Genomic DNA, 14,930 nt, shown 5'->3' with positions numbered 1-14,930 from the left:
TTAACTTTTTTTTTTTTCAAACTTGAATATCACAGGAAACAAAAAAGAATTTCTATTATAGTAAATGCTTTCCCTGCCCCAGCAGGAGGTATTCAAAAGTCTGAACTGGGCATTTCAATTGGGTTTTTTTTTTTTCCTTTCGTTTTTTTCAGGGAAAAAAGAAAAAAATCAGATTTTATTCTGTTCTTCGGTACCATACAGTCTCTTTGAATAAGCTATTCTTCTGCCTATTTGACACTTGCATATCTTTTGAGTCTACACTAGCGACGTACAGAGAGCATTTTCCTTCTATAACCCTAAAGCAATGCTCAGAGTTCATGCTGTTGGCAGAGTGCCCGCCTTCTGAACCCTTCCCAGATTGCCAGGGGGCGATTAGAATAGAGTATAAGTGGTGCAACTCACCCTGAAGATACCTCAAAATAAAATCTCAGGTACTACGGGATACTGAAGGCAATGAAGACATTTGAGGAAGGGTTTTGCGCTGGGATCGTGGCTTATGGTGCAGTTTTCCCCATGACACAAGCATTCCCTGTAGCCTTCTAACAGTGGGATCCATCCAGCAGGTGATGGACAGAAGTTCCTAGAGGTGGCCAGGCAACACCCCAAACCAAATTGGTCAACCCACTCTTTTAACACCAGCCACTTGTTCCTGCATCCTTCTCCAGCTGAAGCCAGGAGGGATGGAGAATTTGCCCTCAGAGGCTGTGATGGAAAGCCACGAGAGAAGAATGGGGAGTAGGTGGCCTTGGTTATGTCTAGAACGTGGTAGTGGTGGCTGTGAGTTCTGCTCTTGTCATCTTCCAAAGAGGGTCGTGGAGCTGTTACAAGGAGGCGCCATACCCTGTGGATTGGCCAACTTCACTCTGATGCACCCGTTAATGGCTCTCAAGGTTTTACGGGAGCTTTCCCTGGTCTCTCTTCTTTCTGGGGGCTTTGCAGAGCCTTTCTGTTTCAGAGGTCATGCAGAAAAGCTCCACGGCAGGTAAGCTGAACAGCACTCCTCTTTGGACCCTGCCACAAGTCTCTCCTCCGTGTGGAGGTGGTTCAGATGCTCTGATCCCGTGTGCTTCCATGGGCTCCTCCTCCCGGCAACACGCGGACGTCGGGGGAGATGTGGTTCTCAAGCTTGCACTTTTCCTGACCACTGGGAGTTTTTCCAGTCAATGCTTCTGTAGAGTAAATACAGTTCTGCCTTAAGAACTTAGGGGAGGTGGGTAAGGGGGAGCTTTCAAAGTGGTTCTTCTCTGATCTTGTCCTGACACTGAAGTTGGGACTAGTGTTCCCATGGAGGCTCTTGGGGGGGCTGGAGTCCACACTGTAGAGCGCTTGCCCCTCATCATCTGTGTCCGCATCAATGTACTGGTGGACACCTGCTTCAAAGTTGAACGCTATTGCTGTGTGTTTCTCTGGCGACCGGGGGGGTGTCTTAGCACTTGCTGTGGTGTAGATGGAGGACTCTGGGCTCAGCACAGGCCTGTCCAAGAGTGTGGCACACTCCAGCCCAGCAACAGCTGCCGCAGCACCCCCCCGGTTCCTAAGGGGGTCATGGTACATCCCCAGAACGGGGACTAACGGTCTGGGATCCCCCTCCATGAAGTTGACTTTAAGTGCTCGAAGCTTCAAGGGGTTGGTGGTCTTCATGGAACTCTTGGGGCTCTCAATGAAGAAAGCAGAGGGATGGCTGGCATCAGGGGTGGGGTTGGCCTCCACAAACCTACCACCAGTGGCACCCAGAGCTCCCTGCCAGCCAACCTCTGGGGCCATGCCACCTCCAGTTTTGCTGGGGAGTGATGCCAAAGGGCTGTGGGAGAATCTGGTGGCTTCAGGGAAGTCTGTGGCGCAGCTAATGAAGCTATCAATGCTCGACATGCTTCGCATGTCAATGACCCCTTCTGTACGAGTGGGCGGAGGGGCTACGGGGCTGGGGATACTCTCCATTTCAAGTTCTTCCTTTGGTTTGCTCTGTGTTGCTGGCTCCTTAGTATTGAGGATGGGTTGAGACTGTGTCTTGGCCATCTTATTGTACATGTCTTCCAACTGCTGGACGTTCAGGTGCTGAGGACTAGAAGATGATCTGGCCTTCTCAGGGGATCCCTGCTCCTTGGTTTCAAAGGACTTACTGGAGCTGGTTTCAGACAGTGTCCTCTTTGTCCATTTCCATTTGTTGGGAGACAAGTGGTTATCTTGCACTTTGTCTTTCTGACCCATGTTCTCTCCACTTTTCTCAACCACAATGTCCATCATCTCAATGCTCCGGGGGAATGCATCCTTCATGTTCATGGATACGATGCTGCCATTTCTCTTGGCTCTCTCCAGAGCCTCTCTCCGCTTGATTGCTTTCTCCTGCCTCTTCTGTTCCTTGTAGAACTCAGAGAAGTTATTGACAATGATGGGGATGGGAAGAGCAATCACCAGGACCCCTGCAATGCAGCAAAGACCCCCCACAATTTTCCCCAGGAGAGTCTTGGGGTAGATGTCTCCATACCCAACGGTCGTCATGGTGATGGTGGCCCACCAGAAAGAGGCTGGGATGCTTTTGAACTTGGTGTCATCCTCATCCTTCTCGGCAAAGAAGACAAGGCTGGAGAAGATCATGATGCCCATGGCAAGGAAGAGGATGAGCAAGCCCAGCTCATTGTAGCTCCTCCGCAGAGTGAAGCCCAAGGACTGGAGGCCAGTGGAGTGACGTGCGAGCTTAAGAATGCGGAGAATACGCATGATGCGGAAGATCTGGACCACGCGGCGGACATTCTGGAACTGAAGCACGCTCTTGTTGGATTCAGTGAGGAAGATGGTGACATAATATGGCAGGATGGCCAACAAGTCAATGGCGTTGAGCGGGCCCTTGAAGAACTTCCACTTTTTGGGGGAGGAGAGGAACCGCAGCAGGTACTCCATGGTGAACCATGCAATGCACACGGCCTCCACGTGGGCCAGCTGGGGGTTGTCTGTGGTCTGGCCAAACTCATCAAGGCTCTGCAGCTCGGGCAGCGTGTTGAGAGACAGGGCAATGGTGGAGAGGACGATGAACATGATGGAAATTATGGCAAGGATCTGTGAGGAGAAGAGAGTGGAATTTAGTTATCAACCACCAATGGGATGGTCACCCTAATACTCTGGGTCTGAAGGACATTCCTCAACATTCAAGAGCATTTTCATAGCTCACTAATTACCTAATGACTGGATGTTTGAGCTAAAAAGATTATTTATTCAAATCCATTTATCATACAGACGTGGAAACTGAGGCCCAGAGAATTGAAATGATTTAAAGCTAATCATCAAGCCCAGGGGTCAATTTTTTCTATAAAGGGCCACAGAGTATATCTTTTAGACTTTGAAGCCCATGAATTCTTTGTTGCAACCACTTAATTCTGCAGTTATAGCATGAAAACAGCCTTAGATAATACATAAACGAATGAGCATAGCTGATTCAATAAAACTTTATTTACAAAAACAGGAAGTGGGCTGAATTTGACCTGCAAGCCATAATTGGCCGTCTTGTGATCTAGACCAGTGGTTCAAAACTATTATGGGGTGGGGTACCGCTTTCCCAACATTATACTAATGATAATATCAATAGTTACCCTTTATCAAGCGTTCATTGTATTCGAGGCACGATGCTTGTCACTTTCCATGCAATTCCTTATTTCATTCTTACAACAACCCCATTAAGTTGTACTTCCAATGAAAAGATGAGGAAACCTAGGATTCCAAAGCTAATAAGTTGCAGAGCCAGTATTTTAACCTGGGTCTGTCTGACACCAATACGTGAGCTCTTAAGAATGTGTTAGAAATGAGATGAAAGCTACAGACCTTTTTGCTAAACGCTCAAGGTTTTGCAGATGATTTTCAGGGAGGCCTAGACACCCTGGTCTCATGTTATTAACTCCTGAGTGTGACTATGAATTTTTGAGGCTAAGGATCACAGCTTAACTACCTTTGAGTCCCCTGGATCAAGAAGAGGGTTTGGTCCAGGTGTTTGGGCTCACTGGATGTTTGTTGAATTTAATGGAGCCTAGGCTAGTCTACAGCTTATGCAGAAATGCAAGCAGATGTAATAAATTGCTCTAGGGTCTTTTTGTCAAAAATACAAATCCAGTCACATCACTCTCCTGCTTAATAAATTTCCAGGACTCTTCAGGAAAAAAATCTAAACTCCTAAACTTATCTATCAGCCCTCCTCACCACCCCACAAAAGCTGTCCTCTTCTCATAGGCTTGTGCCTCCCTTTCTGCTTAAAGGGCAGTGGGTGGGGGTGGGGTCTCCATGCTTGTATCATTTGATCCTGGCTGCCTCTGAGTGGCCCAGAGAGGGACAGAAAACCCAGGCTGGGCTGAACCAGTCCACCATGGAAGATTTGAGTTCCGGGATCCAGGGGTGAGTGGGTTATGGGGGTGGTGAGCCTCTGAATTAAATGGTCAAGTACAGTCCAGGCCTGAACCAGCTTCATGATAAGCCCAAGCCTCAAGCAACTTTTCACCCACGTTGTAGGGGATCAGAAAAACCATAAAGAAATCAGAGAGGGGCTTCCCTGGTGGCGCAGTGGTTAAGAGTCCGCCTGCCGATGCAGGAGACACAGGTTCAAGCCCTGGTCTGGGAAGATCCCACATGCCTCGGAGCGGCTAGGCCCGTGAGTCATGGCCGCTGAGCCTGCGCGTCCGGAGCCTGTGCTCCGCAATGGGAGAGGCCACAACAGTGAGAGGCCCGCGTACCACAAAAAAAAAAAAAAAAAAAAAAAAGAAATCAGAGAAAGCTGAACCTTTTAGAGAAGCCAGAGATTAAAGGGCAGAGGCAGAGAGAAGGAGCAGAGAGGACACAGGAGATTTGAAAAGGGTGTAGAGGGCCACAGTTAAAAGCTTGGGCTCTGCTGTCAGGCTGTTTTGGATTCAAGTCTCAGTGCTTCCACTTCCTTACCTTTAGTCAGGCATTTAACTTCTCTAAGCCTCAGTTTCTTCATCTGCAAAATGGGATGATAATGACAATATCTATCTCAGAGAGCTGCTGTGAAGATTAGATGTGTTAACACATGCAAAGCACTCAGGACAGGTTCCAGCAGCACCTAGTGAATGTCTAATAAATGTTAGCTGTCATCACAGGGGAAATAGCTCAGCCCACACCCTGTCAGCCCAGAACACCCAGCCTCGGAGGGGCCAGCTAGTCTTTGCTTCTCGCCCTTGTTCTGAAATTGCGTGCCGTATCCTGAAAGTAAATGCCGCTGCTGCTTGGGTGAGCGTGAGAGGGTTCTGTCCCCTGCAATAAATCCCCGATCAGGACACATGGTTGCCGAGTCTGAGTTTGACTCTGACCCCTCTCTTTGGCCTCTCCTGCCACAGGTTCCCAAACTTCACGCTCCCCTAATCACACACTATTGTTGGTCAGTTCTGCAGGTCTGTGGCTCTTCCTCTCTGTCCAGTGAATTCCAATCCATCTTTTAAAACCCAGCCCACATGGCCCTTCCCTGCAGAGGTCATCCCTGGAGGGGCCAGCCACTCCACCTTGGGGTTCTTAGCACACACACTACAGCCTATTACGGGGGGGGTGGGTGTGGTGTGGTGTGGTGTGGTGTGGTGTGGTGTGTGTGTGTGTGTGTGTGTGTGTGTCCCCGTCCATCACTGCCCAGAACCTGTAAGCTTTGGGGGGACAGGGATGGATTCTGAGATTCACCTCTGCACCCACAGCGCCTAAGGCAACAGGTTTTCATGGTGTTTCTTGGCTGTGGCTCAAGTTCACGGCCATTTATGGGTCCGGTGGCCTTGGGCACTGCAACTTTCCTTGCCTCAGTTTCCTTATTTGTAAAATGGGGATCCTCCAGTACTTTTTTTTTTTTTTTTTTTTTTTTTTTAAATTTATGGCTGTGTTGGGTCTTCGTTTCTGCGCGAGGGCTTTCTCTAGTTGTGGCAAGTGGGGGCCACTCTTCATCGCGGTGCGCGGGCCTCTCACTATCATGGCCTCTCTTGTTGCACAACACAGGCTCCAGACGCGCAGGCTCAGCGGCCGTGGCTCACGGGCCTAGTTGCTCCGCGGCATGTGGGATCTTCCCAGACCAGGGCTCGAACCCGTGTCCCCTGCATTAGCAGGCAGATTCTCAACCACTGCGCCACCAGGGAAGCCCCCTCCAGTAGTTCTTAACTGGGGATGATTTTGACCCCTCCCCCTTCCCTTGGGGACATTTGGCAAATCCTGCAGAAATTTTTGGTTGTCACGATTTGGAGGAGGGGTGATACTGGCAGCTGGTGGGTGGAGCCAGGGATGCTGTTACAATGCACAGGACAGTCCCCACCAAGGAAAATGATCGGGCCCCAAATGTTAATAGTACCAACGTTGAGAAGTTCTGGGATATACCAGTAGTCAGCCCCTCAGGAGCTGTAGAATGAGGGGAAAGAGCTGTCAGCACAGAGCTAGGCACAGAGTGGGTCTGGCCTTACAGAGCAGCCAGCTGGGACCTCGGGCTGAGCCCCTGCAGTGGAGCTGCTACGGTTTCTGACTCCTGGCCCTGAGGGCAGCTGCAGGAGAATGGAGCAGATTCCTGGGGAGTCTGTTCCTTTAAGAGCTGGGAGATCTCATTTCCCCCAGAGGCTGTCAGGGGAAGCCAGCTCCAGTTTCTAACCCCCAGACAACTCCAGGGAAGGCCCACATAACTGATGTCTGCTGACAGATGCATGAATTATGCACCCACCTATTGTACAGTCCTTAGCGCTGTTATTCTAAGGCGGGCACCTCCTCCTTGTACCCCAGAAAGTGCACTCCCCTCCCGTCCTCTCAGCCTGAGGATGCTTAGGAAAGAAGAAAATGCAGGCAGAGGCCTCACTGCATCCTGGAGGGGGGTGTCCGCTGCTCAGGGTTGGGTTGGGAGGGTCAGAGGGTGCCAGGCCTCCTGCCCTGGCACATGCGCTCATCAAATAGCACTTGTACTAATGCAGTGTGACCCACCCTTCCTAGCCCTGCCCACAAGACTACTTTCTCTTCCAGACCCGCTGAAGCCCTTAGGGTCAGGGTTACACTTCCTGACTGGGGAGCTCCTGAACATGAGTTAAACCCTCTGTGCCTCAGTCTCCTCATCTGTAAGACGGGGGTGGGTCACTCTGCAAGGTGGCAGAGAGAATTCAATGAATTCATAAGGCCCTTAGATCAACCTTTATTGCTTTTATTATTTCACAGCATTATATTTATTTATAAGCCGGTTGGACTTGGCTCTGAGCAGTAGTGTTATTATTCCCACCTGGCTGAGTGGCCTTGGACAAGTCACTTCCTCTCTCTGAGACTCCATTTCTTTATCTCTAAAATGTAGATGAAAGTAATTGAGCACCTACCACATAACAGCCACGTAATATATTTGTTATGTTATTAAATTATTATTTGGATAATTTATTGTCACCCTTACCTCCAGCCTCTGGACTGGTTGCTTCTGGAGGTCCAGGACTAGGTCTGTGGACCTCAGTGCCTGGCTAAGGCAGCAGACATCCTCTAAACAGTCTTGAACCCAAATGAACACTGTTGATTTGGTCTCTGGGATGGGCTGCAGGGATGCGGGACCAGCCAGGCCAGCAATGAGTCCTCCCAGCCCCAGCTCAAACCCCTGGCCAGGTCCCTTCATTTTCAGCCTTGCTTTCCTGGATCTGAGCCCAATCGGGTTTGGGCAGGACTCCAGGAACCCAGGGAGCAGAAGCAGGAAACAGGACCAGGACTCAGAGGCTGTCCCCAAATTCCTTCCCTGCAATGAGGTTCTGAATCCTGCAGCCTACTTGTCTGCACCAAGCGTGGGAGGGGGCTTTGGTCCTCTGAGAGAAAAGATTAGCAGGTAGGGGTACCCAGGGGGGAATCAAGGATTCTGGAGCCAGGCCTTTCTCATTCTAAAAAAAATTGTTGGCTCTGGTGGTTAATCACAGGATGCCTACCTTTGGCTCCAGCAATAAACAGGCTGTTTATCATTTGCTCTGAACACTTCCCTGCTCTTCCAGGAATATGGACAAGGCACAGAGGTCTGTGCAGAAAAGGGTCCAGGCTCCTTTCTGGAAGGATGGGGAGACTCAAGCAGAGAAGGGAAGGGACTAGTGTATGGTCACACAGCCCACTGGGGTCAAGTCTGTGCAGCAACACTAGAAGCTCTGGCCAGCAGAGAGCTGCACCTAGTGTTCAGGTCCTGCAAACTGTTTTCATACACATCCATCTTCCCAGCAGCATTATTTGTAAGAGGCAGAAAGTGAAATCAACCTGAATGTCCATCAACTGATGGATATACAAACTGTGGTCTATCTATACAATGGAATATTATTCAGCCATAAAAAGGAATGAAATACTAATACATGATACGATATGGATGAATCTTGAAAACATTATGCTGAGTGGAAGAAGCCAGACACAAAAAACCACATAGTGTATGATTCCATTTATATGAAATGACCAGATAAGACACACCTATAGAGACAGAAGGCAGGTTAGTTGTCGCCAGGGTGGGGACAGGGATTAACAGTTAATGGGCATGAAGGATCTCATGGGGATGATGAAAATGTTATAAAATTGATTTAGGATGATGGTTGTACAACTTGGCAAATTTACTGAAAAATCATTGAATTGTTCACTGGAAATGGTGAATTATATGCTATATAAAATTAGCCTCAATATAAGTTATACAAAAAGTTGCTTTCCATAAAGAGTATCCCATTGCTTTTAATCCTCACAACCACATTGATGGGTCACAGGAGAGAAGCAGAAATCTGAGCAAGCTACAGCCCTGCTGTAAACCCTGAAATGGCTCCCCATGAAGTTCCGATCCTTTTGCATTTAGTTGGCATATATTTACCGAGCACTTACTAAGTGCTATGCTCTTTGCTGGGGATGCAGCATGGATAAGAAAGACAATTTCCCTGGCCTTAAGGAACTGGTAGGGAAAGGCAGACAAAAAACCCCGTAAACTAATAAAGGAGCAAGATGATGTCAGATAGTATTATGTGCTACATGTTACTGAGAAAAACAAACCAGGAGTATCAGTAGAGAAGCACTGGGGGTGTCCACATGAGGTTGGGTGGTCAGGACAGGCCTTTCACAGGAGATGTGCTGGTTCTGAGACTTGAAGGTGAGGAGTATGTCATTCAAAGATCTGAGCATTCCAGGTACAAGTACAGCATGTGCAAAGGCCCTGGGGTGGAAATGAGCTTGGCATATCAAGCAACAGAAAGAAGCTCAGTGTGGGTGGGGCTGCATGAGCAAGGCGGAGAGTGGGAGGAGATGAGGTCAGAGAGGCAGGAGGCATAAAAAGCAGATTTGGCTTTTGTATTAAGTCCACCTTTCTTCTCTCTCCAGACCATTTCCTCCATTTCCCACTGCATATTCCATTATGAATCCTGGCAAAACCACTTACAATTCCCAAGCCATGCTGCCATGGTTGCTCACACCTCCAGATCCTTGTCCATGCTGTTCCTTCTGCCTGGAGTATCCTTCCTCCCCTACTTCTCCTGGCTGATTCCTACAGCCTGTTCTGGCCTCAGCTCAGAAGCCACTTGCTCCAGTGAGCCCTCTCTGACTCCCAGTTGTGGGTTGAGAACACCCACCCTCTGGACTCTCACAGCCCTTGAGTTTGGCCCTTCATGGCACTGATCTTTCCAAGCTGGAATTTTCTCCTCTGTGTCCCGCAATAGCATCTCAGCTGCATGAGGGCCCAGGCTGGATTTGTCTTGCGTTGCTGTAACCCCAGCTCCTGAAACAGTGCCTGGCACAGAGCAGGAGAACCCTAGATAGTTAATAAATGAATGATCAAGCAAACGAATGAAATGGAGGCTCAGAGAACAAAGTGACTTTTCCAGGGCCACACAACTTGCAAGGAGTAGATCTGGGACTCCAGTTCAGGTCTGTGCGTCTCCCCAAGACGTTTTCAAGGACGTAGGAGGTGGCAGTTTCTGGACCATCAAACCTTTCGCTCCTTTTATGGTGCTTCCGCTTCCCCAGCTTTAAGGGGGGATTACAGATGGGGAGTTTTAATCAGAAGGGTCACTGGCGCAGATCCGATTAAGGGGATTGGGAGCAGGCTGATGGGTTTGGCTCCCTCTTCTACAGGTAGGGGCCTCTGGTGGGGGGGTTGGTGAGAAATTGGAGTCAGGAGCCTGCAGGGGGTGCTCATGGGCACAAAGGGACAGGAATCCAGGGACAATAGAGGATGAAGGCCTTGGGGTGAGCCAGGCAACAGAGGCCTTCACCGTGAGAAGGCAACCGAGACACAAAGGTGGAAATAGGGCGCAGTGACATTGCTGGGGGCGTCCCAGGCGTTATAAACCAGAGGCCTTGGGGCTGAGAAATTTATTTTTACTTATTTGTCCAAGTTTCCAAATTAGGAGATTTCCCATAAAAATCTAGATTTTCAGAGTTCCCTTGGAACGTCACATGCTGTGTCTACACGTTCAACCTGCATTCCCCATGGCAACAACTTGCTGGCGCTAAGGAGTAGCTGTCCCTTTAGACAGGGCACGGGCTCCCCAGTGTCCACAGGCCCCTTCACTCCTTTCATTATCTGTCAGGTCTCTGTAGGTGTTGGGTTTGCCCCCGGACCCGCTGATATGATATTGAAGACAGCAACACTTACCTGACCTGCTACCATATACGAAGAACTTTCCAGACAAGACCTGCATCTAACTGCACACGCCAGGAGCCTAAGGGTCACACTTGCCACATCCAACCCCATCCTTTGCCTCCATATCCAAACTGTCACCAAGTGCTGTCCATTCTGGCTCACAAACATCTCTGGATCTGTTCCATTCTCTCCACCTGCTAAGCCATAACCCTGTCCCAAGTCACCTTCACCTCCCATTGGACCACTGCAAACTGACCTCTTTCTGGTGTCCCCAAAGCCACTAGATGTCCCCAATATCTATTCTTCCCTTCTTTCATTGTAATAGAGTTTTAGCGGGACAAAGGGTTACCCAGAATGAAGACTACATTTTCCAGCTTCCCTTGTAGTTAGATGTGGCCATGTGACTAAGCTTGGCCAATGGAATGTGAGCAAAAATGATGCTTGCCCTCTCTCCTCTTCCTCTTTCTTGCTGGAGGGGAGGCAGATGTGATGTGCAGAGCTGGAGCGACTATCTCGGATCTGAGAGGGAAGCTAACCCCAGCCCTGGACTGGCCCTTTACTGAAGAAGTTTGCCAGCTCCCGGTCCACCTCATAACATTCATCTTGTTTAAGCCACTGTATTTTGGGGTCTCACAGTTCCAGTCACTTAGTCTATACCCTGCCTAACTCTCCACCCTCGTCTTGTTCCATGCTCCCCTTTGCTTTCTCATCTCAGGCGCATTAGCTTTCCTTTGGTCCCTCATAGTCTCCATGATCCTCCTTGCCACAGGGACTTTGCTCATGCTGTTCCTTCTGCCTGGAATGCTTTTCCCTCCACTCTGCTTGGTTAACTCCTACTCATCCGATTTTCCTAGCTCAGCTCAGGCATCACCTCCTCAGGGAAGCCATCCCTGACCAGGTCAACTTCCTAACTGCAGGCTCTAGCAGTACTATGCCCTTCTCCTCATAATGCTGTCCAAGCTGCAATTTTACAATAATGCTCACCTCTGTAGAAGGCAAGCAACTGGAGGGCAGGGGCTGTGTCTAAATAAAGAATGCTATTTCATCCCCCAAAGAACCTGCAGGGTGTGCTGTGTTCCCTCCCTCCATTTAATAATTGGGAAAACTGAGGCTGAGGAAGACTATATCCAAAGCGACAATTAAGGAAGTGGCAGAGGCAGTGTTTAAATCCACGTCTACTAGACTCTGAAGCACCCACCCCACGTTTTTTTTAAACACTGAGGACCTTTCTTATCCCAGCATCCTGGGGTCTGGGTTGTGGTTTTTAATGTATGCCCTCACTTGAACCATCTTCCCTAGGTGACCTGACTCTTCCCAAAAAGCTCTGGGTTGGGTACCCTTTTCCTATCAGGTCAACTAAGTTCTCATAAGCTTTGCCAAAGCAGGAATTCTAGAAGCTGGTGCTGTTACAACCTCCTGCCCATCTGAGGACAATGTCTCCGATGGGGGTGGGAACTTGACTCTGATCCCTATAGAGGGAGGAGGTGATGGCGAGAAACGTGGGGCAGTGTCCTTCCTGCCTGAGTGATCGCCAAGTCCTGATATTTGCTGAGGGCATGCGGAGCTGAGGAAGGGACTGTCAGTCTTAACGGTGATGAATGGCATCAGTCCATCCCTGCTGCAGAGAGCAGTGTTTCGAATAAAAAACAAGGAGCATAGGGCTTCCCTGGTGGCGCAGTGGTTGAGAGTCCGCCTGCCGATGCAGGGGACACGGGTTCGTGCCCCGGTCCGGGAGGATCCCACATGCCGCGGAGCGGCTGGGCCCGTGAGCCATGGCCGCTGAGCCTGCGCGTCCGGAGCCTGTGCTCTGCAACGGGAGAGGCCACAGCAGTGAGAGGCCCGCGTACCACAAACAAAACCCCCCAAAAACAAGGAGCGTAGGAGATGTTAGGCAAGGGCAGTTGTCCACAGGCTCTGCTCAGCCACAAACCTGTCCTCTTGCCCCTTGCGTCTGACAGGATGGGGAGTGGGAAGGGTAGTCTCTGAGAGCTTGGCTGAGGTGGTTGGGTGGCTGAAAGTAACTAACTGTGTTAGTCTGGATGCTGGGATTGGGTACCACTCTGGCTAATGTCAGAATGATGGCCCTGTGAGTGGTCATTCTGACAATAGCCAGTTTGGCTGGTTAATGCCCAATATACATTTAGAAAGAGTCATTTGGGTGACTTAACAATAGTTCTTTTTCATATAGCATTTTAGTCTCACTAGAGATTCATATTGAGGTAAAATGGATGTGTGGATAGTCTAGAGGCCTACTTTCTAATTCTGGCTTGGCATCCTTAGGCCAAGTGTCTTCACATCTCTGATCTTTTTCATGCAATATCTACTGAGGGTCTGTAGCTGCCGGAATGGAGGTCTCATGCTCAGAGGATGGAGCTACTGGATTCTTGAGTCACCACTTGCAAGAGAGCTGTGCGGGGTTGTTACTGGATCCTCAGTGGGAATCACATGAGTCAGAAATAAACTTTGACGTATACAGTCATGAGACTGTGTGTTCGTACGCACTGCAGCATAATCTAGGGTATTCTAATTCATCCGGTTGAGTTGGAGTGCAGCTTCTATCCTCTGGTTTTAGCTGAACTAGTCCTTGCACACAAAGATGAAAGGCTTACAAAGATCCTCGCAAAGAAACAACTGCTCGGAGATAGTATGAATAATCCAAGCCCAGGAGAACATCAAGACAATAGCTAAACTGATACTTCTCCTCCTGGTATGAGTCCTTCAACAGTAACAATGTGAGGTTAAAAACAATGATGATCTCGTCATGTCATCATTATCAGGGAGACTCTGTAATATGGGTTTTCATCCACTCTCTTTCACGGTGATCCCTGGCTTCATTCACTCATCACATAGAGGAAGAAGGCAGGATACGTGAATAAAAAAAAAATGAATGAATGGGCTAGGTCCAGCGGGACGGAGGTACTAGAATGTACTGGTTAAGAACTAGACCTGCATTTTCATCCCAGCTTCTTAATTTTCCAGCCATGAGACCTTGGGCATGCTACTTAACCTCTCTGAGCCTCAATTTCCTCATCTCTGCGATGAGGATAACCAGTTCCTATTTCACTGAGGATTCATTGAGACGATGGCTGGCACACAGTAGAGGCCCAGTGAATGTTAACTGCTCATTTTTTTAAAAACTGGGAGGAAGACTTCAGCTCGATGTAAGACTATACTAAGGTGGCAGCCGTTACAATTAGTTATTATTATTTTTCATTGGAGGGAGGCCAAAGGGTGGGTATCCCTTACACAGCTGTGTAAATTTACACAAGGAACTTCACCTCAGTTTCCTTGTCAGTAAAAAGGGAATAATAGGGCTTCCCTGGTGGCGCAGTGGTTGAGAGTCCGCCTGCCGATGCAGGGGACGTGGGTTCGTGCCCCGGTGCGGGAAGATCCCACATGCAGCGGAGCGGCTAGGCCCGTGAGCCATGGCCGCTGAGCCTGTGCGTCCGGAGCCTGTGCTCCGCAACGGGAGAGGCCACAACAGTGAGAGGCCCGCGTACCGCAAAACAACAAACAAAGGGAATAATAATACCGACATGGTCAGGTTTTTATTAAGATTGACCTCATTCATTCATTCAGTGATGCCAGGTACCATTTTAGGTTCTAGGGATACAGCAGTGAACAAACCAGGCAAAAATCCGAGCTTGTGTAGAGCTGACCATCTTGTAGAGGGAAGGGATACACAGTGAACAGTAGCAAGTCAACAGGATAATTTCAGGTGGTGAAAGTTGCCAGGAAAAAATGAAGCAGGTCAGTGGGGTAGAGAATGACCATGAGATGGGTTTACTTTAGCTGAGGTGGTCAGGGAGCACTTCTCTGTGGAGGTAACACTGAAACTGAGACTTGAATGATAGGAGGAGTTGCCATGTGACCATCAGTGGGAAAAGCATTCCAGGCAGAGGGAACAGCAAGTGCAAAGGCCCTGAGGTGGGAACGTGTTGTGCCAGTGTGAAGTAGGGCTACTGAAAGGGAGAGGAAGAGGAGGTGAGGTGAGAGAGGTAATGGGGGCAGGTGTTAAAGGGTCTCCAGGCCACATACACTAAATGTAGAACATGTCATGATTATTAGTGGTATTATTAGCAGCAGTCTTCTTCTGACTCCCTTCTTCATGCCCGAGTAAGGACCCGTTTTGGAAAAGACAATCATTCTGGAGGAGTCCCTCAGATATTCAGCCAAGAATCCTGTCAGGTCAATTTAGCCAGAATCCCCTTTTTCCCTGATGTTTCCTCTTAGTAATTTTCCATCCACTGACCCCCTTCTGTTCTTTGGCTATAAACATCCACGTGAATGAAACTTACAAGCTTTTGCACAGCAAAGGAAACCATAAACAAGACGAAAAGACAACCCTCAGAATGGGAGAAAATATTTG

General features: G+C 49.0%; 1 protein-coding gene across 1 annotated transcript in view; it reads right to left on the bottom strand.

Annotated features, from left to right (window-relative positions):
• Positions 1-1,044: 1,044 nt before the first annotated feature.
• KCNB1 (potassium voltage-gated channel subfamily B member 1) overlaps positions 1,045-14,930 on the bottom strand; it is a gene marked incomplete at its 3' end in the record, with an annotated part of 102,754 nt that continues 88,868 nt past the window's right edge. Inside the window, exon 2 of the mRNA XM_082600474.1 lies at positions 1,045-3,054. Coding sequence (XP_082456600.1) covers positions 1,045-3,054 — 2,010 coding nt within the window. The remainder of the gene's footprint in view (positions 3,055-14,930) is intronic.

The sequence above is a fragment of the Mesoplodon mirus genome (genome assembly GCF_964341445.2).
Source record: "Mesoplodon mirus genome assembly, chromosome: 15".
In the NCBI taxonomy this organism is placed as follows: domain Eukaryota; kingdom Metazoa; phylum Chordata; class Mammalia; order Artiodactyla; family Ziphiidae; genus Mesoplodon; species Mesoplodon mirus.
The sequence above is the reverse complement of the archived record's forward strand: the minus strand, read 5'-3'. Positions and strand labels throughout refer to the sequence as shown.